This window comes from Cynocephalus volans, chromosome 10, assembly GCF_027409185.1.
Source record: "Cynocephalus volans isolate mCynVol1 chromosome 10, mCynVol1.pri, whole genome shotgun sequence".
In the NCBI taxonomy this organism is placed as follows: domain Eukaryota; kingdom Metazoa; phylum Chordata; class Mammalia; order Dermoptera; family Cynocephalidae; genus Cynocephalus; species Cynocephalus volans.
In genome coordinates this window covers 126863759-126889935 of record NC_084469.1, presented here as the reverse complement: position 1 = coordinate 126889935, position 26177 = coordinate 126863759, and the positions used below count along the sequence as shown (strand labels likewise).

General features: G+C 57.5%; 1 protein-coding gene across 4 annotated transcripts in view; it reads left to right on the top strand.

Moving 5' to 3' along the window:
• Positions 1–25781, top strand: part of VAC14 (VAC14 component of PIKFYVE complex) — a 109489-nt gene extending 83708 nt beyond the window's left edge. For 2 of the 4 annotated variants that reach the window (XM_063110970.1, XM_063110969.1), the window contains exons 15-19: positions 15361–15535; positions 16880–16998; positions 18329–18408; positions 20623–20773; positions 25138–25781. In XM_063110970.1, coding sequence (XP_062967040.1) covers positions 15361–15535; positions 16880–16998; positions 18329–18408; positions 20623–20773; positions 25138–25300 — 688 coding nt within the window. In that variant the 3' untranslated portion in view covers positions 25301–25781. Of the gene's footprint in view, positions 1–15360; positions 15536–16879; positions 16999–18328; positions 18409–20622; positions 20774–21285; positions 21712–25137 lie in introns of those variants that run through there. The other 2 variants (XM_063110968.1, XM_063110967.1) reach the window with 1 other exon arrangement.
• Positions 25782–26177: the final 396 nt, after the last annotated feature.

The window sequence follows — 26177 nt, the reverse complement described above, 5'->3', positions numbered from 1 at the left end:
GCTGGGACAGGTAGTTGAAGCCCATAATCTGAACTCAGTTTAAAACCTCAAAGGGCTTACTCAGGAGAGTCTGGTGCTGATAACACCGATGCCATGGGTTCGGATCCCTATATAGGGATGGCTGGTTGGCTCACTTTGGAGACCATGGTGCTGACAACACCAAGTCAGGGGTTAAGATCCCCTTACCGGTCATCTTTAAAAAAAAAAAAAAATCCCTCTCAACACCCCAGAGCTTGCTGAGCTCTGCAGAGGACACTGGCTTCAGTCAGTTAACTCCAGGTGCCTGTAAATTCAGCCAATTTCCTTCTCCACTGATTCCTCCCCAGAGGAGCCAGCTTTTTCCTTCCTCCCATGTGAGCTGAGCCCCTCCATCCCTGATAGACAAAGGCGGCCTGCCTCCTTCAAGCCCCTTTCCTGAGGGAGACCCTGCTCACCCCATCAGAAGCCCCTGGCCCTAACAGTTGGCAGTTCCCGGAGTCATTTCTCTGCCTTCCTGCCTTTGAAGGCTGAGCAGCTGCCCCGGTCCAGTTCCTCCTGCTCTCTGGGGTCCCCCAGTAGCATCATAATTAGTTTTTCAGATCTTCAGCTGTGCACCCCATCTGGGAGTATCTCCCGGTCCCCTGACCCTCAGCAGGAAGACCTGTCTATGATCTTAGCCCTGTGGGAACCCCGAGGGTAGAGAGGTGGTGGAGAAAGGACTGATCCCTCCAGTTTCCTCTCATTCCTGCCAATGACACCTAAAATAGACATCAAAAATACTGCCACTGTCTGTCCTGGCCACCTCGCCCCTGTGCCCGCAGCCCCAGGCCGCTCTCCCCTCAGGATGAGGCTTCGGGCCTGGTGTGACAGAGCCAGAGGCGAGAGGAGCTGCCTTGGTGGTATTATCTGTGCGCAGTGCAGCTCCAGGGACGAGTATCTGTAATTACAGCTCTTGGAAGGTCACAGCTTTCGTTTCATTTTTGCAGTGTCGTGAGAGAAGTTCGAGCTTCTCTTCTCATGTGCACGGCCCCCGGTTCAGTCTTCCCGAGCCAGCTAATGGGTTTCTAGGAGAGAAAAGACAGCAATCAAAGATGTGCCCACAGGCCAAGCATGGTGGCAGGGAGAGCAGAGAGCTCAGGAGAGGAGAGGCCAGACAGGGGTGAGGCCCTGGAGTGGCCCCCAGGGGTGAGGATGGGGGCAGCTCAGAGAGGCAGTGACTGGCCACAGTTGTGTGGCCTCTGAAGAGGACGCCTCCGTGAGATTTCATCATCTGTGTCCTGCGCTATGACTGTCCCTGCCTGCCATCTCTTGAGTCCATCCCTCCTGACTTGACTTTCTCCTGCCCCCCAGAAAGTATATCTGGAAAGGCAGCCCCAGAACCGTTTGTACTTAAAATTGTAAGAGGGCAGTTGTATGAGGCAAAAGTGATAATTAAATAGCACCCAGAAGGGCTGCCTTCCAGGGCAAAGCATGGTCGTGTTTAGGTTCTCAGATCCCACCCCATGCCAGTGGCCACATCGTATTACCAGGCCATTGATGGGCGTGAGGTAGCTTTCCTGCTGCAAGTGAAGACAGGGGTTTGGTCCTCATTGATAAGACTCTGCTCAACTCCTGGTGATTCTGTTTCAGGAGAAAAGCTCCCCTGTAGTAGGCACTCCTGCCTCCAGTGGAGCCAGGCCTTTCTTTCCTGCTCATATTATGCTAATCACTCCTTGCAAACAGGCAGACTTTGTAGGAGGTTTGCCTGGTTTTAGATGAAACATACGCCTTTGAAGCATAGAGCCACAGTAGCTAAAAATATCATCTCCCGGCTGTTGATCCTCTCATTTGTAAAATGCATGTTTCCATTGTTAAATCTACAGCAGCCCCCTCTGGGGAGAGGGAAGCTCCATAGTTGCTGGGCCAGAGACTGGCTCCCGAGCTCTGCCCTGAGACTCTCCATCAGGGAGCCAGGACAATCTCAAAAGTATAGGATTCCGGCCGAGCCCGTGGCGCACTAGGTAGAGTGCTGCGCTGGGAGCGCGGCGACGCTCCCGCCGCGGGTTCGGATCCTATATAGGAATGACCGGTGCACTCACTGGCTGAGTGCCGGTCACGAAAAAACGACAAAAAAAAAAAAAAAAAAAAAGTATAGGATTCCAAATACTTTCTTTTTTGTTATGTAGAAGTATTTAAACCTTGTAAAATAAAAATTGAAATAATGTGGAAAAATATAGTGTAAAATGTGAAAGATCCCTTACCGCCACTTCTTCCCCAACAAGTAGCCTCTGTCAGCTTCGTGTATTTCCTTCCAAAAATCCTTTCTGTGCATTTATAGACATGAGGCTTGGTTTGGTTGTGGTTTCCAGCCATATATCCTAGACTCAGGATGGCTGTGTGGCTCGCCTTGGCCTCACCCCATCGCGTGCGTCTTTGGACAGAGCTCATCGCCCTGAGGATCCTGACCTCGGTTGGACTGTGCCCTCTGCTCTCTGGGCCAGAGCACAGTGGCTCAGGGTCACTCCCCCTCCTCATGGAAGCCTCCACATCTCAGTGTTGAATTCTGCCCCCTGTGTTTCTATATGTGGGCAGTAGCGTGATCCTGGGGGGTGGGGAGCCAGCCCCTCGCCCACCTGGTACAAGCTCTGGTAAGGACGGCCTAGTCTGTAACCAAGACCCAAACTAGGACACTTCCCCCAGGGTGACTTCCAAGGACACATCATGTCTGAAGCCCTTTCTCGTTCTCATGCACTTAATCTGGTGAAGATTTCCTGGGCTGGCAAAGAACACTTGGAGGAAAAGCCTATTTCACGCATCTTAAAATTCCTTGAAAATGACTGATCACAAAAGGAATTTTTCAACCACCTGACTGACAGGGGCTGGGGGAGGGTACAGACAGGAGAACCCCCTGCTATTTGGCCACAAATAACTGAAACCGTCCCCTCCGGGTCGTTTTTGTCCCCACGCTTCTGCCATGGCTCTTCCACTCTCCTAGCCCTCTCAGACTCTGATCTTGTCACCATCTTCCGGGAGACTGCAGCGAGGCTGCTCTGATATTTGCTCTTTGTTAACAGTCATGAATATTCATGTTTAACTTCCCATTCTGTTTTCTGACACTTATCTCAGTGCCCTTTAAGTGGACACTTATAAAGAGCCACAGAAAACAATCTCAGTTCATAAAATTTCACAAAACCCCCAGATTAAAGATGTGAAGTCCAGAAAGGAACTCATCACTCTAGCTCCTGATCAGGGGACTGCTGTCATCTGTGGATGTCAAACATAGCCAGAAAGGCAGCCTGGCATGTGCTGTCTCCCCTAGGAAGCTTGTGCTGTGAGAGGTGAGCCCAGCACATGGCTTCCAAAGGAAGCCATGGCCAGAGGTGAGGTCGGCCGTGAAGCTGGAGACCTGGAAGCGTCCCGGGCAAGCGCAGGTCTTGCCCAGAGCTGATCTCTCTTTCCTTCTGTTTGAACAGAGTAAGTCAGGGCTGTGCACCACAAGCTTGGGACCACTATGGTAGAGACCAGCAGAGAAACAGAATGAAATGCCAGGCAGAAATTTAGGAAACACCATGGCTGGCCATTAGCTTAGTTGGGTTAGAATGCAGCCTTATAACACCAAGGTCACGGGTTTAGATCCCCATACTTGCTGAAGGTGGGACCTACATGTGGTCTTGGTGCCACAGGCAGTCTTCAAGTGACTCCAGTGTACAGCCAGTTTTAGGAATCCCTCAGTTAGGGGGTGTTCCTGGCTTGGGGGGCCCTCCTGGTTCTGGAGGGTAAATGTTCAGAGTTCTGGGTAGGTGAGGACACTGGTGGGACAAGGAGTGGTGACCCTCACAGAGTGTGGAGCTGGAGCTGGGCTCATGGATCCCAAGGGCAGAGTAGTTGAGGTGTCACCAGAAATCAAAATGGCAGCCCCTGGTTGGAACTCCTTCAGAGTGCATTAAGTGCTTTGGGGGAAAGTCACCATGGGAACATGAGATATTTATCAGTGAATCACTGATCACCTGGGACCCTACCACAAGGACAGCGCATTTAGGTAAATACTTTAGAGGAAGGATGCACTCTCACTTTGGGACCATAGCCATGGGAACACCAGGGCTGCTGGACCCAAGACGGGCACGGGGCTTTAAGGTTAGAGGAGGAGAGTATGGTCCTGCTGTGGCCTTAGTGTTTGTGCTCAATGCTGACGAAGGTAGAAGAGGGACACTCGCCATCTGTAAATGTTTGTGGTTGTACAGACAGCAGGGGGGCGATCCCTTCGTCTGGAACAAAGGGACTAGTTTGGGAATAATGGGATGAATCAAAGGAAAATGTGAACAGAACGGCTTAGTAACAGGAAGACGGGTGGGGTAAGGGGCATTCCCAGCCATGTGAGGGACAATGGAGCAGCTCCCTAGGCTCCTGGCCCCGCTGTTACTCAGAAGCCACCCCAGTAGCTTGAAAGGGGAAAGGGCAGAAATGTGGGGGTGCTTTTCCTTTACCTGCCCCAAGACAGGCTCTCTATCCCAGAGGAGCCTGCATGAGGTCACTTACCATGAGGTGAAGGGTGTCTGCCCATGGGTATTGGAGCTGCAGGGACTAGACCTGTCAGATGGGTAGGAAGAGAGGCTGGGTCAGGGAGACTGTTTGGCAGAATGCGACCGGGAACTCCGGGTCAGGGACCCAAGTTCTGACCCCGCTGTGGCCCTGGCTGAGTGGCCTCAGGCCAGTCCTTGGCTTCAGTTTCTTCCTCTGTACTGAGAGGGGGCTGGAGCACGTGAGCCTAGCCAAAAGATGGCAGGGAGGGGCGTGGAGGAGCAGGCAGGCCTGGGTCAGGAAGGAGCATGCCAGGCTGTGCTGGCCTCTGCGCAGGCAGGACCCACCTCAGCGGGGAAGCTTGGCACGTTCGCAGGAGGAAATCCCGCTTAGAAGGGTGGGAACTCAGAGGGCTTCAGAGGGAGAGAAAGGTTAACCGTCAGCCGAGGAGACTGTAAGGAAGTTGGAGCTCAGGGATCCTGTTGCCCTGTCAGCATCAGCTCTGGATTCAGAGCACCAGCTTTGGCTACGTCTCCCTGGGCACCAGGAGCTGTCATATTAAAATCCCCCCTCTTGGACCTCAAGCGGCAGCTGGCCTGGGACCCACACTCAAGAGCTGCTGCTCCTAACAGAGGTTCCTGGGAACATGATGCTGGAGTCTCTCCCGGGTCTGAGTTTAGTTCCTGGCTGCAAGCTGTGGATACAGCTCGCAGGCCCTGCTTCCCTCCCGTCCCCTTGGAGACAAGCCATCACCCCAGCAGAGCAAAACTAAGAGTGGACCGCAGGCCAGCACTGTCCCCACCAGGTATGGACAGTGCCTGCCACCCACAGAGGTGGCCCCAGAACAGAGGGTGGAGGAGGAGGAGCTGGCTTGCAGTACTCTGCCTTGGAAGCTTCTGGAGAAATTGAGGCCGCATCCATCAGAGGCCCCAGTGATATCTGTAGCAAAGGTGTCCCCAGACCATCTCCATGGGAAAGCATGTCTGAGCCCCTGTGCCAGGGGGCCCTGGGCCTGCGAGGCAGCAGCTAAGCTCAGTTGCTGGGGCCGGGCTCACCTCTAACCTGTGCTTTGCTTGGTTTCTCTGTTAAAAGGGACACGGGGCTGAAATGACACCTGTCCCATGTGGGAAGGATTTATGTACACGTTGTGCCTAAGGTGGGGAACACGCTCACCACGCTCACCACTGTTATTTGTGGCTGCTGTGAGGAAGGAAACAGTGGTTCTGGTCTGAAGGGAATCCCTGTGGCAGTGGAAAGCGTGAACCCACCCGGACCCAAGCCTTGGAGTGTCCTGTGCTTCTCAGAGTTGATCATGGAGACAACAGGATTTCCTTTAGGGACCCTTCCCTTTGTCTTTGTTAGCTCTGAGGGTTCTGCACTCAGAAGCCACAGGTTTCCCTACCCAGGGTTTGCGGCCTGGATATGATGGCCTCCAGTACAGGGGCCAGACCAGCCCTACTCCTGCTGCCTGTGCCTGTCTGCTCCCCCCGACATTGTCCTCTGTACGCTGCCTTTCCCTCCAGCACCAAGACACTATCTCATCTGGGTTCCCAGGGGTCTTTACTGTCTCCAAGCCCCCACCATCTGACCAGCATCCAGCCAAATTCTGGGGTATCTCCATATGGGATAGAAGGTGCAGCCTCTTTTCTGAGACACAAACCCAGACCTGATTGTGAGTCACAGACCCGCTGAGTCCCCTCTGAAGGCCTTCTTACAAATTCTGGAAGTGCTGCAACCAGAACCAGACACCTCACCAAAGCCCCGATAACAGTTAAAAATCTACCTGACTCCAAAGGCCCCTTAATGTGCAATTCCACGTGCAAGCCAAATTCCACAACTAAAGTGAGCCAGGCCACCTTGTCCCTTCCTGGCCATTAATTTTCTGTTCCACAGGTACCCATCTCTCCATTGCCAAGCCCCAAACCTGCTGTGATGGGCCAGCTAGCTGGGACCAGGGGGGCTGACTCCCCGGCTGCCTCAGTGAGACAGTTTGGTTTTCTGCAGCAGCTACTGGCCAGATGAGAACTACCCTGGAGTGCTCTAGATGAGCCCAGCCCAGGTGTCTGTGACACCCCCCACCCCTACCCTGAGCGTGGCATGGCTCCTCTTGAACAGAGAGACGGACAGCTAAGAGGACAAAAGGCCACATTCCACCTCATCTTTTCCCCATCATCCATCCCGTGCCCCCGTCCTCCATCCCCTTTCTATCAGCACCCAGCAAGACCTAGAAAACAAGTCCTCTTGCCACACAGCAGCCTCCTCCCACCCCCATTCCCCCAAGAAACTTTTAAGTGTATCACACACATCGACTGCATTAAGCATGATGAATTTTTAAGGCATGAGTTGGCAGGGTTACCATGGCTGCCTTTGCCCTGAGGGGCACACTGCCGAGGACTGATTGAAATAAATAAAACAGACTTACAGTTTTCATACTTGCAAAGCAGAGTTGGGAGGGACAAGAGAGAGGGGGAGCAGCAAGATGCAGTGAGACTCTGGAGCTTTCTGAACTCCAGATGGGGGCCATGACTTCCTCTCCCACCCCAGGGCTATACTGACCCAAACACCACTTTCTCTAAATTCCTAAAGGATCCCAGCTGTTGGACAGAGAAGAGGCCCTTTTCTGGTGGAAATTGCTCTGGGCCTCCTGTGTATTTTTTAGGTTTGGTATTAGGTTGCACTTCAGGTTTATCAGCCATGAGACTCCAGGGTCTCCTAGGAGAAGTGCCTGGGTCCCACTGGCCTTGAACCACTGCAGGGGACATGGACACCAGCCAGTAGCCAGTGTAGAGGGGAAGTGAGGAGTCGTCTCTCTGTGCATGGTGCTGGCCTGGGGAGTGAGCCGCAGGCAGCTGGGGATGGAAGTGAAGGAGGGAGGCCAGGCTAGAGGGAGAAGGGAAGGGGACTGTCAGCAGGGAAGCTGAGGCAGGGGAGTGCTCTGGCCCTGCCCGCGAGAACGCTGGACCAGAGGCCCCTGAAGCTTGGTGCCCTCCTGCCCATCTGCCCAACCCTGGGGCCACTGAGGGCAGTGGAGTCCACCCACCCTGTGCTCTCCTACCAGGCAGTGTCCAACCATCCCTGAGAGGTGCCTTGAGCCAGGACTGTCTGCCCAGTCACCTGTTAGAGCTCTCCCCACCCCTGGGGAAGAGCTGGCAGTGGCCAACTGTTCACCTCATTCCCCACCAGAGAGCAGGGCTTGTAGGCAGGTCCCTCTGGGGCCAGTGGGCTGGAGAATTGGACCTGCCTCGGGGAGAGATGGAGGGCATCGGGTGGCCCTAATGCCAGATAGCATAGAAGCAGACGCATGAAGAACCAGGTGGGGCAGCGTAGGGGGCTTCTGCTGAGTGTTTGGGTGGTTTGAGGAGTTCCTGTATCAGGTTCCTGTGGCCCAGCCTAACGAGGCACCAAATGAAATCATCAAACCCCTGCTTCTCATGTGGCACTAAGAAGGCACGACTGGAAGGACCCACGTCTGGAACCTGCCGGCTGGTTCTGAGTCCTCAGTTGGTCGTGGGGCGATTAGCACTGAGTGGCAGGCGGGGGTGAGTGGACTGGACGCGTCGACAGCAGCAGGAGGGACTGCCAGGTGGGACGGGGGTGCTCCAGCTTTCACACCCACCTCTCAACGTCGGCATCACTTTCTCTTGGAGATCTTTGGAGTCCAGAGTCCACCCACCAGCCCCACTGTTCTGCGCTCTGTGCTGGTGGCCATCTTGGGGTCCACAAGCTTGTTGTTAGGGGTGGTCGAGAATGTCAGAGGCTCCTGAGAGGAATGATCGCTTCACCCTTCATTTCCCCTTAAACTTATCTTGAGGCCGTCGATGCCCTTACCACAACCCTGCCCAGTGGCCTTGTGTTAACTGGCCAGAGGGGCCGGCTAGGCAGGGGCGTTCCTTGGCCCCCAGCCCCTCCCTCTGTCCCAGGCTGAACTCTCACCCAGAACATCCCCATCATGGGTCAGCCACATCTCCGGCCTCTGCCTTCTGCCGCTCTCTTAAACAGGCCAGGCCTGAGGGAGGAGGGTTAACGGCAGGGCTGCCGCCTGGGCCGCCCTGTGAGTGGACTGGCTCCTTCCCCAGCCACCCTCAGGTCTATGCTCAGTGTCATAACAATCACGGGCTGGCGGGGGTGTCAGCCTGCCCTTACTTGGTGATGGGAGCCAGAGGAGTGTCCTGGAAAGGAGCCAGCATGAGGATCGGCTGACAGTGGATGGCGGGGGCTGTTTCTGGCCTTGGTGGCTTTGCTGTCCTCTTTTCAGAGGGTGTGGGGAAGTGGGGTCATGAGAAGAAGTCTTACATCTTCCCTGAAGCCACATGGCAGGGTCCAGCTTCCCCAGGGGAAGCCAGAATACTTGCTCCCCAAGAAGGATCCCACGAGCTCAGCGCTCTGCCCTCCAGGGCCCTCATCCAGCACAGGGCCCCTGCTCCTGCGGACAGGCCCTGTGAAGGAGCCCTTTCCCCAGCTCCTCCCCGTGTGGGCTCCAGCTGTCCCCAGCCTCCACACCCTCACTGCCAGGCCCCAGGTGAGTCTGTCCTGAAAGAAACTGCTCACTCTCCCCCCCACTGCCAAACAGGCTTCCTCCTGCCCTGCCCTACAAGATGAACTGCGGCCGCAGGAGCTGAGCCGGTAGGAAGAGGCCTCTCGCTGCACGACAGCCCCCGCCCCATGCCCTTGGAGAGCCGTATCCATGCAATGGCTCTTCTGCCCTGTACACAGCCCAGGGAGGGGGGTTAAAGCCACAAGGAGATCTTGTCCTCCAAACCAAGGCTTGGCTTTGTCCGAGTTGGTGGTCTGTCCAGTCCCCGGAGGAGCAGCAGCATGTGGCCCCTTTCCCACCACCCAGGCCAGAATGGAGAAGACAGCACAGGCCCCGTCAGCCTCGGCCCAGGCCCTTCTCCCGCCACCCTTCTCTTACTAGGAGTCGGGCCTTCTCCTGCTGAGCCAGGCCACGTGGACTTAGGGCGTGACTGGCCAGTCTAGAGCTGCCCGGAAGCCTAAGGCCCCAGGCTCCTGCAAAACCAGTTGACGCCTTACTCCTCCCACCTGCTGAGGCCCATGTTTTCCCTGAAGCAGGGCTTGTGCGTGGCCACCAGGCAGGGACCAGGAGAGCACCTTCCACCATGCCACCACCGAGGCCTGCAGCTGTCCAGGGCTGGAGCCTGGTGCACAGTGATGTTTGGTTGTGTTTTTTTTTTTTTTTTGACCGGTAAGGGGATCGCAACCCTTGGCATGGTGTGGCCAGCACCACGCTCAGTCAGCGAGCACACCGGCCATCCCTATATAGGATCCGAACCCGCGGCCTCAGCACTACCAGTGCCGCACTCTCCCGAGTGAGCCACGGGGCCGGCCCTATGGTGATGTTTGAAGGGACAGTGGCACAAAGGCTCACATGGCCTGGCAGTGGTGGTGCAGCCACTTCCATGCAGACTCTACTCCAGAGCTCAGTGTGGGCCTACGCCTTGGCCTTTTGAGGCTGCCTTAAAGAAGGGGATCTTTACAGGCAAGGCGGTGTTGTCTCAGTTCTTAAGGAAAAGTGATGGCTCCATCTCTTGGATTCTGGGGGGTCCAGAACAGGCTGAAGGCCATGACTCCCTTGAGAGCTCCTGGTATGTGGCAGAGGAACCAAAGAGGTCCTTCCTGCCCCAAGCATGAAGCCAGACCTGGAAGTAGGGGAGCAGCAGTCCCGGCAACAGCAGGAGGCCCAAGAGGAGAGGCAGAGCATGTCCATGCAGGCTCCGGTCTGTGCGTGAGGTGCCCTGCCCAGTGCGGAGCCCCAGCTCAGGCCAACAGCTCCACTGCCACCAAGTGAGGGGCCCTTCCTGAATGGGTGTGCACCCCTCTTTTCTGGACACTTCACTCCTGCTGTTCCTCAGTCACCCTCTTACCAATTCGGCACACTCTTGTGTGGGCCCCTGCCCTCCTCCAGCCCCAAGGTGGGCCTCCAGGATGGTGCCAGAGGTCCCCATGGCCTTGCAAAGCCCATTCCGGTTCCCTCTCACCTCACCTTTCTGTCCCCAAGTACTTTCTATCCATTGTCTCATGATGAATAGCACTTTAATATGGGTATTAGAAAATATGGGCAAATGTTTAATGCTTGCAAGCTGTGTTCCATTATTGACGTTATGCTTGAGAGCCAGGCAGGCAGCTCGAGCCCGGCTTGGGCTCAGCAGAGTAGTTATGACGCAGCAGCCCTGCGAGGCAACCATCTGCCAGGCCTCCACCCAGCAGGGACAGCCCTTGGGGCCTGAACATGACAGGCACCGAGGAAGCAGAGTGGCAAAGAGGAACTCAGGTCGGGAAGTCGCCTCCCCTGGGTCTGAGTTCTCTGTTCCTCCTTCCCTGGTCAGCTGTGTGACTGGTGGCATAGGTCCCCTCTGAACCTCAGATTTCTCTTCTCTGCATGGGGGTGATAATCATATACCCTGCCCAGGTTGTGTGAGGACTCAGTGAGAAGCCCTAGGAGGAGCTCAAAGCCTGGCACCAGGCACATGGTAACTCTGAGGCCATCCATGCAGGTCCTGTCATGAACTTGGGATTGAAATGAAGTGGGCCCTCCTTCCCCCATCCCCACCTTCTTGGCTCAAGAGAAGGCATCCTGTTCAAGTTTCAGGGCTCTCCAAGATATGGCCCACCTGACCTACTGTGACTCGCCTTCCCCTCTACCTTGGGTGCCCAGGACGGTGCCCTGAACCTGGTGAACCCTCAGTGTGTGCCGCTGTTTTTGCCACCTCATCCTGACCTGGTCCAAACAGGTTTGTTAACCCCCTCGACACAGTGCCTGGCATGTAGCAGGGGGTCCCATGAGCTAGCTAGCACTTTCGCTATTATTCCTGTCTTCTGAAAGCTTTATGACCCAGCAGTCTGGGAGGTGTTTTCCTTCTCCCCAAACATAGGGTGGCCTTGAGATGAGGCAGGCTGCAGCCCCCACCTCTGTCTCCCTCCTGCTGCCGCAACCCCTCTTAGTGGAGCCCCTCCAGGTCCGCCCAGCAACCACCATGGGTAGGGGTGGAACAGTGTCCAGCAGTTCCTAGCTTCTCCCCCCGCTCCCCTTGTGGTGTTTTCTTCAGCAGCACTCAGGGGGAGACTCCCTGTGAGGAGGCTGGGTGCGATGTGTTGCCGATCCTTCAGGCTGGCTGAAGCACGTGCTCCAGAGTCTCCTGCAATGAGCTGGCCTCCCAGGTACTCCTCAGCAGAGGGAGCGAGCAAAGGAGGTGTGGGCAGCACAGCCAGGCCCTGGGCCTAGCCTGGCAATGATAAGGGGAAACTATTGTCAGGGCATCTGCTTTCTGCAGACCACAGCATACAGGAACCTGCCTGGGGATGAGCCAGAGGGGCCATGGAGCGGGGAGTAGGGGGCATCTGTGGGCCTGTCCTTGAAACCTCTGATGGAGGTGAGCAAGTTTCCTCCACACAGCAACGGCCAACAGCAGTTACTGTGCAGCTCCTGAGTGCCAGGCCCTCCTCATGGTTGGAGGGACACAAGGGTCACAGACAAGGCCTGCCCTCTGCAGCTCACATTATGGTGGGAGAGACAGACGGGAACCCTGAGAAGAGCATATTCATATTAGCATGACGATCCCGTGCTGATAAGTGCTGTGAAAGAAACAGGGCTTTCTCCTAGAAGGGCTGGTGGCAGGGCAGCACATCAGACAGGCCTCACTGGGACCTAAGGCTAGAGCCAAGACCCACATGGCGGAAGGAGCCAGTGCGCCGGTCCCTGGGCACATCAGCCAGAGCCTCTTGGCCGCAGCAGCTAGGTGAGGTCGGGAGCAGAAGAAAAGCCCAAGAGGCTAGAACATCATGAGTAAGGGAGATATGAGGCTGGAGAGGAGCCGAGCAGCAGGTGTCAGATCTCACAGGCCCTGCTGAGCAGCGAGGCTTTATTTTAGATCCACAGGAAGCCATTAACGAGTCTCAAGCACAGAGGGATGGGTTCTGGTTGGCACTTTTTAGGATTGTCCCCTCAGTACATGGAAGGCGAACAGCAGGGGTTGAGACAGACCAGGAGACATCATAGGATTGGCCAGACAAGAGCTAGCTGACGTTAACCCCAGGCCATGGTGGCTGAGAGGAGACAAGAAGGCTGAAACAGGCTGTGCTTTGAAGGTAAAGCCCCTGGGCCTGCCAGTGGACCCAATGGAAGGGCTGGGGGATGAAGGATGACTCCTTGGTTTGGGCTTGAGCAGCGGGGTGGGCAGTGACGCCATTTACCAAGGTGGGGAAGGATGGGGGTGTGGCACATCTACAGGGATGCCAAGAGTTGGGTTGTGGCCCTGTGAAATTTGAAATGCCTGTTAGGTTGCCACTCAGGGCTGTATACTGGGCAAGCAGATGTCCCATCCCGAGCTCAGTGGGGGCTCAGGGCAGGAGAGTCACGTACAGGAGTCTCTGGTCTAGAGAAGGCTTTGAACAAACACATCCATGGGACCAGATGACACCACCAAGAGGTGCAGCCTAGGGAGAGAAGAGCAGTAGGGCTACCCGACATTAGAGGAGGAGTTGCAGTCGGTGAAGTAGGAGGAAAACCAGGACAGGGTCATGTCACTGGTGGCAAGAGAAAGGTGTTTCCAGAAAACTCCATCCCTGACCTTTTGTAGTGCCATCAGCATTCCCTGGGTTCTCTGGGACACCAGGAGGCCTTGGCACCCACCTCTCCTCACCACCACCCCTTGCCTGTCACTCGCACCCTCCCTAGCCCGTCCTCCCATGAGAGCACCGCCCCTGCCCCCAGGCTGCTGCAGGTCCTGGCTGGACTGTGGTCCCTGGGGAGCGCTGCCTGGCAGCAGCTCAGCTGCTGGCCCTTGTCATGGAGACGGCAGCAGCTGCAGGTGACGGGCATTTGTGACCATTTGTCAGAACGCTCCCCTTCCTCCCCAGCCTGCCCTTCTGGAACATTTCTGTCCCACGGCCCTGGAGACAGGGCTTATCTAGGGGAAGGAGGTGTGGAGGGGAAGGAAGCACCATCTGAGTTCTGCAGAAGGGCCACCCCCTCCCTGCCTTTGGATTGAGGCAACCTGGCCAGGCTTCCCTCCTGTGGCTGGCCATCATGGTACCACGTCCCCAGCACTGGGCACCTCATGTGAACTGCACCTAGTTTTCACGCTGCCCTCTGAGTGTTTCCCCTCATTTTACAGAGAGGTATCACCCGCAGTTGAGGTGAAGAAATTGTTGTGCGAGACCTTGAGATCACGCAGCTGGTGGCTGGGAGCACCAGGCTCTGAGGCCTTCACCCACCCACCTACCACCCAGGGAGCCACTCGGGCAATGGCAGTGTCCCAGTGGTGTGTGCAGCAGAGACCAAGTGGCCCCTTGTTCCTGTGTCCACCACTGCCCCATCCCCCCAGTGTCGCTGCCTTGTTTAGATTTCTCTCCTGGTTTCTTGCCCAAGCCTGCCAGTCCCAGCTGGGGCAGGGCTGGAGACCGCCTGCCCAGCGTTTGTGCATCGTGGTTTGGCCTTTCCACTACCAACTGCGCTGGGATTTTTCCTGGGCTGGGATGAGGAGGAATCTTCCCCAGCCTGGCCTCAAAACCATGGCTGGTATTCAAAGGAAAGCAAGAAACTGTCCTGATAATGATGAGTTTAGTACGAGTTTAGTGAGCTGGGAGGAAAGGAACATGTTCCAGGCGTGATGCCCCAAAATGCTGCTCATGTCACTCAGCACACAAGAAATGAGGTTTCGGCCCCTTTGGCTCATCTGCAGTGAGGAGGCCTCCCTGGAGCAGGGACAGGGAGGTGGGCGGGCGGACACCAGCCCCTACCTCCTTCCTTCTGGGTTTGCAGGAAGCTTCCGGATCCATGGGATTCCCAGCGGGAGGTCTTCCCACCCCAGCTGGAAAGCCATTGCCCAGATGGCCTTCGGGGTGCTCTTCCCCTCAAGGCCAAGTCTGAGGGCACAGTGGTGAAGGGGTGAGGTCAACAAGCCTGCCCTTGACACCACTTGTCACCATTAACATCACCTTGCCCCAGGGACCCTGGAAAAGCTGTTTTTCTTCATTCTCTGGGTTTCTTTTTTTCCTTTATTTTTTTATTTTTTTTATTTTTATTTTTTGGTGGCTATGGGGATCCAATCCCTTGACCTTGGTGTCTGTTTTTCTTTTTTATAACATGGAGACTCCTTTCTGTAAAGCCCAATCCTTATCCCCTGACACTCTTACTAGAGGAGAGGAGGAAGAAAGGAGACACGGCCCAGGGGTTGATGGAGCCAGCAGTGGCCCTGCCTGATCCTGCCACCTTGTTCTGGTCACTTCACCTCCCCATGCCGGAGTTTCATCATCTATATAGTGAGGAAAAGAGTCGGGGTTGCCGTGAGGGGCTGCCCATTCCACCAGTACCTACTGAGCCTTCCTGCCTGCAGGCATCACTCCATGCCAGGGAGACGTAGCAGGAGTGGCACAGATCCCTGACCTTGGGGGTTTTCATGGGCAGGGGGAACAGGAAACAGATGACCAGTATGTGGAGAATTTGTCTGATGAAAGTGAGCTCTAGAGAAATAAAGCCCAGAAGGGGGCAGGAGGGCCTTGGCTTGTGTGGGGCAAGGGGTGAGAGGATGCTGATGTTTGTGGGAGCTCAGGAAGGTAACTTAGGGCCCTGCAACACCATTGGTAGCCAGCGACCCAGCTGTTTCTCCGGGGAGGGGGTTGGGGGAATACAGCCTGGGGGCTCTGGGATTGCTGGGCCAGGGTGGAGGCTGTTGGGAGCATGAAGCCAGGCCTCCTGTGAACAGCACCCCAACGTCCCCCCACAGGCTTCAGAGTCAGGTTGCACACCAGCCCCAGGAAAGAGCAGGCTTCCCCGGGATGCAGAAAAACCAGAGGGGGGTTCCCAAGTTGAGGCCAAGCGTTTCCTGGTATGGCCTAGCCATAATGTACTCTCTGCCTGTTTTCCAGGCAGCTCTGTCTCCTGCTGAACGCTGAGAACATCTTCCACTCGATGGCAGACATCCTGCTCCGAGAGGAGGACCTCAAGTTCGCCTCGACCATGGTCCACACCCTCAACACCATCCTGCTGACCTCCACAGAGCTCTTCCAGCTGAGAAACCAGCTCAAGGACCTGAAGACTCTGGTACTCCATGTCCCTGGGCTCTGACCCAGGTTTAATCCTGTGTGCCCCTCGGCTGGCCCCAGGAGACCGGGGAGAGGAGATGCGGATGGAATTGAGATCTTCCCTGGCCCAGTGTGAAATATGGATCCCCTGGTGAATGGCTACGTGTAAGCGCTAGCCATGGAGTGAGTCCCCACTGCTGAAGCCTCTGTCAGCAGAAGGCTCCGTACTCTGTCCAGGGCCCATGTGTCCGCCCTGACCCACCAGTGGCCCTGCCTTGTCCACTCGTTGACACCCACCCCCAGCCCAGGCACTGCCCCTCACAAACAGAGGTTCTGCTGTCTCTGGGCCCACTGCTGGGCGATGCCAGCCTCTCCAGGCCAGGCTTCCAGATTATAACCCTGCAGGGGAATCAGGTTCATTCTCTCCTGGCCCTTCTCCTTGGTCTTGCCCCTCCCACCCACAGCTGGACACATCTGTCTCACAAGGCGCCTGTCATAAGTCAGGGTGTCCCAGGCTTTGGGTGAGGACGCACCCAGGGCTAGTAGGAGTTGAGGAAGATGCTCACCCCCCTGCAGGACGGAGAGATGCAAGCCAAGGGCCCCCAGGGATAGGTGCCAACCCGCATGCAGGACCTCCAGGGCTTTCATTCCCCAGTTTGGGCTTCAGTCACCACCTGGTGCCTCCTGCGAGCTCAGACTCTGCAGACCCTGCTTCCACCTCCCTCACAGGAGTCTCGGAAACATCCAAGCCTGAATCTGAGGGCGTCTGGGGCCAAGTGGCTCAGAACTGACCCAGACCACAGCCCTGCCTCCTCCTGTGGTTCCTTCCAGACATTCGCAGAGGCCTCAAGAATTTTCCTCAGGGTCAGGGGCTCCCCCAAGTGTGGACTCAGCTCCCGGGCTCGTTTCCAGTGTCCTGGGTGTATGAAGTGGGCTGCAGAGGGGAGGAGGACACCCCCGCCCGGAGAGCCCAGCCTGAGGAAGCTTCCGCCTGCCTGCACCCGCCTCACCCTCCCGGCCCCTCAGCCCTGGGACATAGAGCTCGGGGGAGGACAGTTACTGTTATTTGGCCAAGGGCAGAAACGCCAGCACAAAGGAGAGCCTCACTCCAGGCCAGGCCCTGGTGGCCACCCCACATGGCTCTGTGGGACCAGGAGGTAATGACAGGGTCTGAGGAGAAGCTGTCAGTGTTTCCTTTGTGACAGCTCGTTCCCAGCTGGGCTGCCAAACACAGCCCGGGGTGCTGAGCTGGTGAGGGCCCCTGGTTCTCAGACCTGTGGCCCTTTCCCCCACAGGTCCCCGCGTTCAGTGACCGGGTGGGAAGGAGCAGGGACTCTCCTGACTGCTCGCCTCTCCCCCTCAGGAGAGCCAGAACCTGTTCTGCTGCCTGTACCGCTCCTGGTGCCACAACCCAGTCACCACAGTGTCGCTCTGCTTCCTTACCCAGAACTACCGGCACGCCTATGACCTCATCCAGAAGTTGTATCCTTCCTCTCACCACTGTTGGGGTCTGACCACTGAGGGGCCCCCAGGGGCCAGCTGCTCCCTTCCTGTGTCATCCTCCTGCCCCTGCCCCTTTACTCAGCCTCCAGGGCTGGGACATCAGGGCCATGGCCACCTGGCCAGGGGCACTGGGGCCATTTGGGGGCTTCCTGGAGGGGAACTGGCCCTGGAGGAACCTTGTGAGTTGGGATCAGGGCTGAGTGAGCCCAACCCAGCTAGTGTTGGCAGGTGGTGTCCCAGGGGCCATCTGGGCGAGGACAAGCCCCAGCTCCTGCCCTGGGGAAGAGGCAGGTACTCTCAGTCCCCTGCAGATCCTGCTGGCCACCCTTGTGCCTGGCCCAGTGCCAGGGCAGGGGTGGGAGGGAAGGCTTGGGAATGGGTAGCGGGGGGGGACTGCTGCAGGCTGGCAGCTGAGCTTAGATGAGGCCTGCAGGCTCAAGCTCAGGTGTGGGACTTCTAGGAGCCACAGAGCAGCCTCGGCATTTGACACAATGGGGAGGAGCAGGCCAGACAGACAGGAGGCCTTGGGAAGGGGACCAAGCCCACACACATTCAGCACCCGCCCCATCGAAAGGCACATATAGGTTTTATTTAAACACAGAAGCAGCACAGCCTCCTCTGTGAATGCCTGCCATGTGACCCTGGATAGCAGCACTTTTTAGGAGGCAAAGCTGGCCTCTTTCTCTGATGGGCCAGGTGTTGGGGGTGAGGAAAGAGGGTCAGGTCTGGCCTTGCTAGGCTCCCCTCAGGATGCCTGCTCTCCTTCCACAGCCTGGATTTGCTTCTCTCAGCTGCTTGTGGGACCCAGAACCAACAGGCTACTGCCCGCAGCTCCACACGCTGCAGTCCTTGCAGCCCTGATGTTGCCTGCTGGCAAGCCATCCACTCAGGCAGGAGCCGGGCTGTTCCTGCCCAGCCCTCCCCTGACAGGCTGCAGAGCTGTGATAAGAGCCTTTTCAAGCCCAGGGGGTGCAGAAGAGAGAACGGCTGGAGCAGAACCCAGAGCACCCGTGCAGGAGGGACAGCCATGCTGCTTTCCATTGAGAGGGGCAGAAAGGCAGACAGGATAATAGACATATCCTCTGTATGCCACATCCTGCTCAGCAAGAACCAGGCTCTGTGTGCAGGACACCAGGGGCAGGTGGGAAGGACACACAGTGCTCTGAGCTGCCCCACCAAAACCCTGCATTCCACCTCTGCCACCTGCTTGTAAGGTGGGGCCAGCCTGGCCCCCCTGAGCTCCAGTGGCCCCTCACAGACACAGGCTGTGCTGGCCCCATGGTCAGACTTTCCTTGACTGCCCACCCAGCGGGGACCTGGAGGTCACTGTGGACTTCCTCACAGAGGTGGACAAGCTGGTGCAGCTGATCGAGTGTCCCATCTTCACATGTAAGCCCTGAGTCTGGCCTAGCTTGATCTAGCAGGGACCACAGGCCCAGCAGTGAGCCTTTGACCAGCCTGGAGCAAGGTGGGGGTGGAGCCACACTCAGAGACAGCTGGCTGAGGCTGGGGAGGGAGGGAGGGCAGTCACCCCAGGGATGCTTCTGGAATGTCAAGAATGTAAGACTGGGGATGACAGGGCTGAGAGACCAGCTGGAGCAGGTCTAGGGCACATGGCATTAGAATCTGGGTCCTGCCTATGTCTCTCAAAGTGGGCCTCATGGACACAGGCCAGTGCTGACAGCACAACCCACCTGAAGGTTGACATCAGGCCCTACCCCCAGGCTGTCCCAAGCTACCCCTCCCAGGCATGCTGTCCTCTGCCCAGGTTCTCTGAAGTTCTGGGCCCCCTGCAGTACTCATCTTTGCCCAACAGCCATGTCCTTACATTTCTGAAAGAAGCGCTGGCATTTGCTGGAGCTGAGGGGCCGGAGATGCCTGGGTAGTAGCACCCAGGCTGAATGTGCACAAGCGGCAGCTGGCTGGGGTGGGCACAGCTCCTGGAGCCTTGGTACATACAGCGCTTGCTCCCCAAAGCGGGTGTGCTGCAAATGACGCTCGTGTTGATGGCGTGTGGAGAAGCCGGGAAGCGGCTCTGCTGGTGGCCACCTTCCCTGCCAGGCTGGAGGCCCAGGCCTCCCACTCCTTGGCAGCGTCTCTGCCCCACCCACCTGGGCCCATCAGCCTTCACCCCGGATCCTGAAAGTGAATGCAGGGATGGGGGCCCCCTCCCCTCCTCTTCCTTCCCCCAACTCCTAGTCAAAGGGCCAGCTTCTCCAAGCAGCAGAGTACATCAGTGACTGACACCCCGAAACAGAAAAGCAGGAGGGAGACCTGTTCTCAGCAGAGTGCACTAGGGCCTGTCCCAAGTGTGTCGCGCCTGAGAGCTCACTTCCCCAGGGCCTCCCTGGGTGGCCAGGCACCTGCTCATTCACCTGAGGTGATTCACCCTGACCATGGAGAAGCCACAGACACCTTCTCCTCAGGCCCAGGGCTTTGTTGGGGAAAGGTGACTACAACAGAGATGCACCCCGGTCTCTGCCCAGCACCCATCCCAACCTGGAGCTGCCTGGGCCTTGTTGGTGGCTGGCCTGGCCTCAAGGCAGTCCCTGCTTCCCCAAGGCCCAACTGGAAGAAAGGATTTGAAGCAGGCTCAGACTTTTGCTGGAGCAGCCAGGCCTGGGGACACCTGTGTAGGTCTCCACTGGTGGCTCCTCCTTCGTGGGGCAAGAGGAGGGGCTGTGGGAGGCCCTCAGTCCCCTGCTTCTTGGTTCACTGACACCCTGGCCCTAAGGCCCCCAGTGTCGACCTAGACACCCTGCACAGCTGCTACTGGGGAGACATGTCCACTGTCCGGAAGGATGTTGTGGCTTATGCTGCACAGAAGATGCCCTGGACTGGACCAGGAGACAGACCATCCAGTGGCTCTCCTGGAGAGGCTCTTAGGGGAGAAGTGAGAGCCCGTTTCGAGTCTGGTCTCCCCTTTGGGCCTTGGGGAAGCTGGGACTGCCACCAGCACAGCCCAGGCAACTTGGGTCGGAACGTGTGCCAGGCGAGACCAGAGGAGTGTCCTCTCCCTTAGGTGGGATGGTGGCAGGCCTGGTGTCTGAGGTGGACATCCAGAAGCACCTCGCATACACTCCTGGGCTGTGGTGTGTCTGGCTACACACAAAGCAGTTTTCCATCCTGCCTCCCTTAAAGCTGTCCTAATCCACTGTCTTTCTCTCCAGCACACTCTATTTATAGCTCTCTCATGCGGGCACGTGCGAGCCGACTGGGGAATCTGTTACACTACAAGCCCCAAGCCCTCTTATTACCAGGGAGGCAGCTGGGGGGTTGGGGGGTGTATGGAGGGGACATGGACTAGGCCCAGCAGCAGGTTGGGGATCGTCTGGCTGAGGTGACTATTGGAAAGACCAGACAGACCGGCAGGTGGGTAAGGGAAGAAGAAAGAGGTGAGATCATGGAAACAGCCGAGACACTCCTGGAGGCGGAGGAGCCCTGCTTCCCTCAGCCACAGCTGCCCGCTGGCCCCACACATCTGGGTCCTTGGGTCCAGGGTGGCTCTGGCCCTCTCCTGGCCAAGCTGAGGCATGGGGTCTGGGCTGCGTGTCTCCCACAGCAGTGCCAGGCCCCTGACCCCTGCCCTATGCCCTGGCACAGACCTGCGCCTGCAGCTGCTGGATGTTAAGAACCACCCGTACCTGATCAAGGCCCTCTACGGCCTGCTCATGCTGCTGCCCCAAAGCAGCGCCTTCCAGCTGCTGTCCCACCGGCTCCAGTGCGTGCCCAACCCCGAGCTGCTGCAGACCGAGTAAGTGCCAGCCTGGGACCACTTACTCTGCGAGGAGGGAGGGGGCGGCTGAGGGGTCTCTGAGATCTCCCTCACCTCAGTATCCTGCCCCTTTTGTCACTGTGGCTGCCACCCACCCCATAGCCACAGAGTTGCCCAAACAGAGGCCCCCGGAAAGAAACTCCAGAGAGGGGGAAGAGCTCCTGCCCCAGCTTAGAGATGGGGGCCCAGGTGGCAGTCAAGCAGGAGAGCTGACCAGACCCCAGACAGCCCTCCCCACCCCCTCCTGGGTGGGGTGGGAGGTAGGGGTGCACCCATGGCCTGCCCATGCGGATAGTGGGTCCCAGGCTCGCCTCCACCAATAGGCCCACCATGGCAGCCTCTGGGCAGGGGGGGGTCCAGGCTCCCACCCTGAACCCACTGCTGGCCCCGGCCCCAGAGCCTGTTGGGCTGTGTCTATATTTGGTAACCCTTGGAGGCTTTGCCTCATCCACAGGCATTTGGCATCCGAGATGGAAAATTTCACTTGTCAGGTCGCCATGGAAACAAGCAGAGCCACTGAGAAGATTTACGCTGAATGGAGCGTGCCCAGCTTGCATCAGATGCCCTGTGTGTCTAGAATTCCCTCCCAGGCTGTTAGAGCCACTCAGCAGGCCTGGCGCCTCATTCCAGCCAAGGGCCTCGGGTGTTTGCCCTTGGGATGGACAGGCAGCCTCAAGATGGGCCTGCCCAGAGTCTCCTGTGCGTTCCATACCACTGGGCGTAGGCTCTCCACCCCCCACCTAGCCTGGCCTCTGCAGAAGCTGAGTGTGGGGCACCTGACAGGTTGTCCGCCCCAGGCTATGGTCCAGCTCCTGTCTTCCCTGCCCCATTCCCCAGCAGCAGCACTCCAGGGTGGCAGGACTAGGCCTTGTCCCAGCTGCTCAGGGTGTCACTCAGGTAATACCCAGGAGACAGCATTCGGTGTACTGTGTGTCCCAGGGGAGCAGGAGGCGGCCATGGAGTTGGGTTTGCATTTGGGTTCCCTCTGCCAGAGCGCCTCTGGCTCCTGTGACTCGGAGAGGGGCCCAAAGCCACACCGGCCTTGCTGGCCTGGCCTCTGCACTGGCCTTTCCAACACCCAAAGGGTGTTAGGGTCACCCTAGCAGGCACTTAGGAGGGGGAAGAGGAGGAAGGAAGGGCTGCTTCCGTGTGACCTCCAGTTTCCCCATGGGAACCAGCCTGCCTTCCTGGGGGAGGCCTCTTGGCCAGGCGACCAGCCCTCCGCTGCTAAGGACCACTGCCACTCTCAGAGCTTGGCATGCTACCTCTCTTAGTCCGGGGAGGGCAGAGAAGGCTCAGGCAGTTGGACCCCTCCCTACACTCCCCAAGCCAGGGAAGAACAAGTTTGCAGAAGGAAGCTGGGGAAAATGAGGATTTCCTCATGAACTCTCATTGTCAGTCTGATGGAGGCCTCTGGGTAGAAGATTCTATGGGTCGGCGGGTGGTCACAGGCCCGTACTAGGAACTGATCCAAGCTCTGCTGTGGATTTGCGTGTGACCTTAGGCAGACCCTATGCCCTCTCTGGGCTCTTGGTTTTTTCATTATCAAATATACATCTGGACTATATGGGTGTGTGAGGCTCTTCTCAGTCTTCACAGGCTTCACTTCCCAGCTTTCTTTGCAAGGACCTAGGAAGAGGTATCAAGATAGGGGCACAAGAGCAGTGGGCGAGCGAGGGGCCTCAGCAACAGCTGGGGGAGCGGTCAGATTGCAGGGTTGGGCACGGAGGGACAGCTCACACCCTGGGAAGGGGGCTGAGGACAGTCCCAGCCCTGGGAGGGGCAGGCAGCTGGCAGACAGCGTCGAGTTGCCTGACAGGCCCGCGAGCCAGGAACAGCTGGGGAGTTTCTGCGCTCGCCCATCCCACATTCTGTGTACACAAGGCGCTGGTAGGGTTTGGGGACCATAGCCCCCTCCAGCTTCCAGGCTCCTCCTCAGGGACCAACCATCTCCTCGGTGAGGCAGGAGGGAACCTCTGAAGAAAAAGCTGGTGACAAGTGTGTGAGTAGGGTGGCAGGGGAGAGGGCCAGCTCTGGGTTCTGGAATCCCAGCTCTGTGCCACAGGCTGTGTGTCCTTGGTCACTCGGTGCCTGAGAGTTACTGTAAACACAGAGAACATGAAAGGCCTGAGCAGTGACTGTGCCCATTAGGACAGGCAGGGAGAGGAACCCTGGCCTCTGTGCTCAGAAGACCCAGACAGTGTCTCCCACCTCTATCCCTACTCCCAAGACGTCAGGCCAGGAAGGGCCTGCCCATCACTGGGGACAGAACTTCTTGCCACCCTGAGAGCCCAGAGAGCAAGATGGACCCAATCCTCCCCACCCCCACCCTGGCCACATCTGTGCGCATCACCCCAGGTTAGCCATCCATTGCTAGCATCTCCCTAAAATCCCCTAATCTCAGTCTCTCCCCTGGACCTAATGTGTTGGCTTACCTGAGTGTCATGGGGAGTAGCATACAGATCCGTGAGCACTCAGCATCAGACGACACTTCAGTATCATCCCTGTGTCCTCCTGTCTTCAGACCTGCACATCTCTTCCCCTGTCCCAGCCTAAATGGGTCAGGAGAGCATCTGGCCACACCCTGGGATTGGGACTCCAGGCTCCAGGTTCCCTTGGCCTCCTCAGAAGCCCAGTTTGCTCTCTTGGGGCAGTAGCACCTGGATCACAGGGTTACTATGCCAGGGAGGTCCCTCCCCCATTCCCAGGGGAGTTGAAAGCTACAGCTGGAGCCCACAGACTGGCCCCCTGGAGTGGGCACCACCCAGGTAACTTTAATCTCTGCTAATGCTGACCAGGAGGAAGGGTCTCAAGGCCCAGAAACGAAGCAGCTGCAGACTCTGTCCAGGATGTTTTCTGGTGGTGCCTCTTCAACAGGAAGGCAGGACAGGAACAGGTGTGGGGTAGGAGGCCACCTCCGGGATCCAGATGGCATCTGGACTGTGGGAAGAGTCCCCTCTGCCCCTGGTCCTGCCCCAGCAGCCTGGTAGACTGTCACAGATGTCTGTCAGGCTCTGGCTGATGGTCTTCTGTGCTGGGCCAAGCTCATTGGTGAGGGTTCCATTGCGGGGAGCTCCACTGTGTTTCCCCCAAAATGGACTGAGCAGCCGATCTGCACAGGCCTTGATCTCCTGTGCCCTTGCTGGTCCTACCTCAGAGGGGCAGAGTTGTAGCTCAGAGCACCTGCCTATCGGGTGCCTAGGCTGGGGCTGGGCACCAGGCTGGGCTCTTACACATTGTATCAAGTAATCTTTACCACCATACCATGGGGTGGCTCGTGTGGCAGTCGCCCCTTTACAGATGAGGAAACTGAGTCACATGTCCAAGGTCAAATGGCTAGGAAGTGGTCATGTTATGGTTAGGTCCAGGTGTGTCTATCTCCTGTGCCTAGCTGCTGCCTGGACCCCCCATACTAGGGACTCTTCATGAACTCAAAGGGCCCAAGGAGTGTCTGCTTAGCTGAGCAGCCCACAGTCTTCTTGAGCCCCTCACCAGGGCCACCAGGTCTCAGGAGCTAGAAGCAGATACTGCTCAGCCGACAGATCTGCTTCTCCAAGCCAGTAAGGGAGGAGGTAAACATTTCATGAGATTCTGCTGGAGGGATGGTTAGGAATGGGACAGGGCCCAAGGGGATTCAGTCCCCAGGGGCAAGATAAGCACTGGGCTTGAGGGGGACAGTAGGGCCACTACACTGTGCAATTATAGGAAGTATTGTGCATACTGCAGTTGTACAGTGCACAACCTGTGCTGCTGTACAGAGCAATTGGGGAAGGTGGTAACAGGAGTGTAGGAGCCATCAGCATGTCCAGCTTTCCTTCCCCAGGAACGGGGAGTGAATGCAGGCCTCGGCCGCAACACTCAAAAACAAATGTCCTGCCAAGTTGAGGGCCCAGCAGAGACTCCAGAGATCCCGCTTGTCCCCATCCCTAGCCCTGCATCAGAGAAAGGGCCAAGCTGCATCCTCCCCCTTCTCCCCAGACCCTGTTCCAGGCCCCAGCTGGCTTCCTGGTTGGCAGCTAGCCTTGGCTTTCACCCCAAAAGAGCCACTCGTAAACAGGAAATGCTTCCCAATGCGATGCCTGCTCTGGGTGCCATTGCCAGCCCACAAGCTGAGGGTGATATCCAAGGAGCAGTGGTGGCTGTTCTCACCAAGCAGAAGGGGATGCTCCTGGGGCTCCCCAGCTCTTTGGGGCTGGCTGTTGGGGAAAGACTGCCAGGCACGAGGCACCAGAATCCAAGAGGCTGAGCCCCACCTGCCTGTGGCTCTGCCCCGACCCCGCTGCCTCCACCAGCAGCCCCACCTATGTGATACACTGATGCTGAGCTCTGCTCCCTCTTTCCAGAGATAGTCTGAAGGCAGCCCCCAAGTCCCAGAAAGCCAACTCCCCCAGCATCGACTACGCAGAACTGCTGCAGCACTTTGAAAAGGTCCAGAACAAGCACCTGGAAGTGAGGCACCAGCGGAGTGGGCGCGGGGATCACCTGGACCGGAGGGTTGTCCTCTGACAGGCCTGGCATGGAGAAGGTCCCAACGAGTGGTCCCATGAAGCACTCAGGGTCTTCAGACCCCTTCCCCAAGGAGCCTAAGGACCTGCCTCTCAGGGGCGGGGCTGGGCCCAATCACCAGCCCAGGGCATGGTGTGGGGGACAGAGGCTGCTCTGTCCTGCTGAGCTCCTCTCACAGCCCAGCCCCACCCCCGGGCCCCCAGTGCTGTCAGCTGCACCCCAGCATTCAGACAGCTGGCTTCCCACCAGGGTGGGGCCACAGCCTCAGATGCCACCCATCCTCTGGAATCAATCTCTTTCTAATACCCTCTTGCAAAAAGAGCTTGCCCTCCTCAGCCTGCCAGAGCTCTGGTCTTATATATACACATGTGAACATGTGTGTATGTACGTGTGTGTGTACTTGTATGCACATAGGGACCAGCACAAGATCTTTTCTGAATGATGCTCGTGCACACACATGCCCCAATAAAGAAATGACAGAAATCCCTCAATCTGCACCCGCCTGCTCCTTCCCAGCTGCCACCTGCCTCTGCCTGGTGCCACAGCTGCCCCAGGCCTCACCTTCTGTCCAGGAGACCTGGCTTCCTGGTGACCTCGAGGAGTGCTGGCAGCACCACCAGGGCCTGATCAGGGCCCACTCACCTGACGGGTCTGTGGACCTGGGGCCAGCTCTCCACCTCTAGGACCCGCACCTTCCCCGACAGACCAGGCACTGGCCTGCCCTGGAACCTGACCTCTGCCTCCCCCAGCCCCTAATCTGACTTCCATCCCACCTCCATCCTGGTCCCCGTTGGGCAGATGGAGCTGAGCCTCGGGAGCTTCGGAATGAAAAGAAATTAATTGCACACTGCAGAACACTTTGCAGATCACTGGGCTA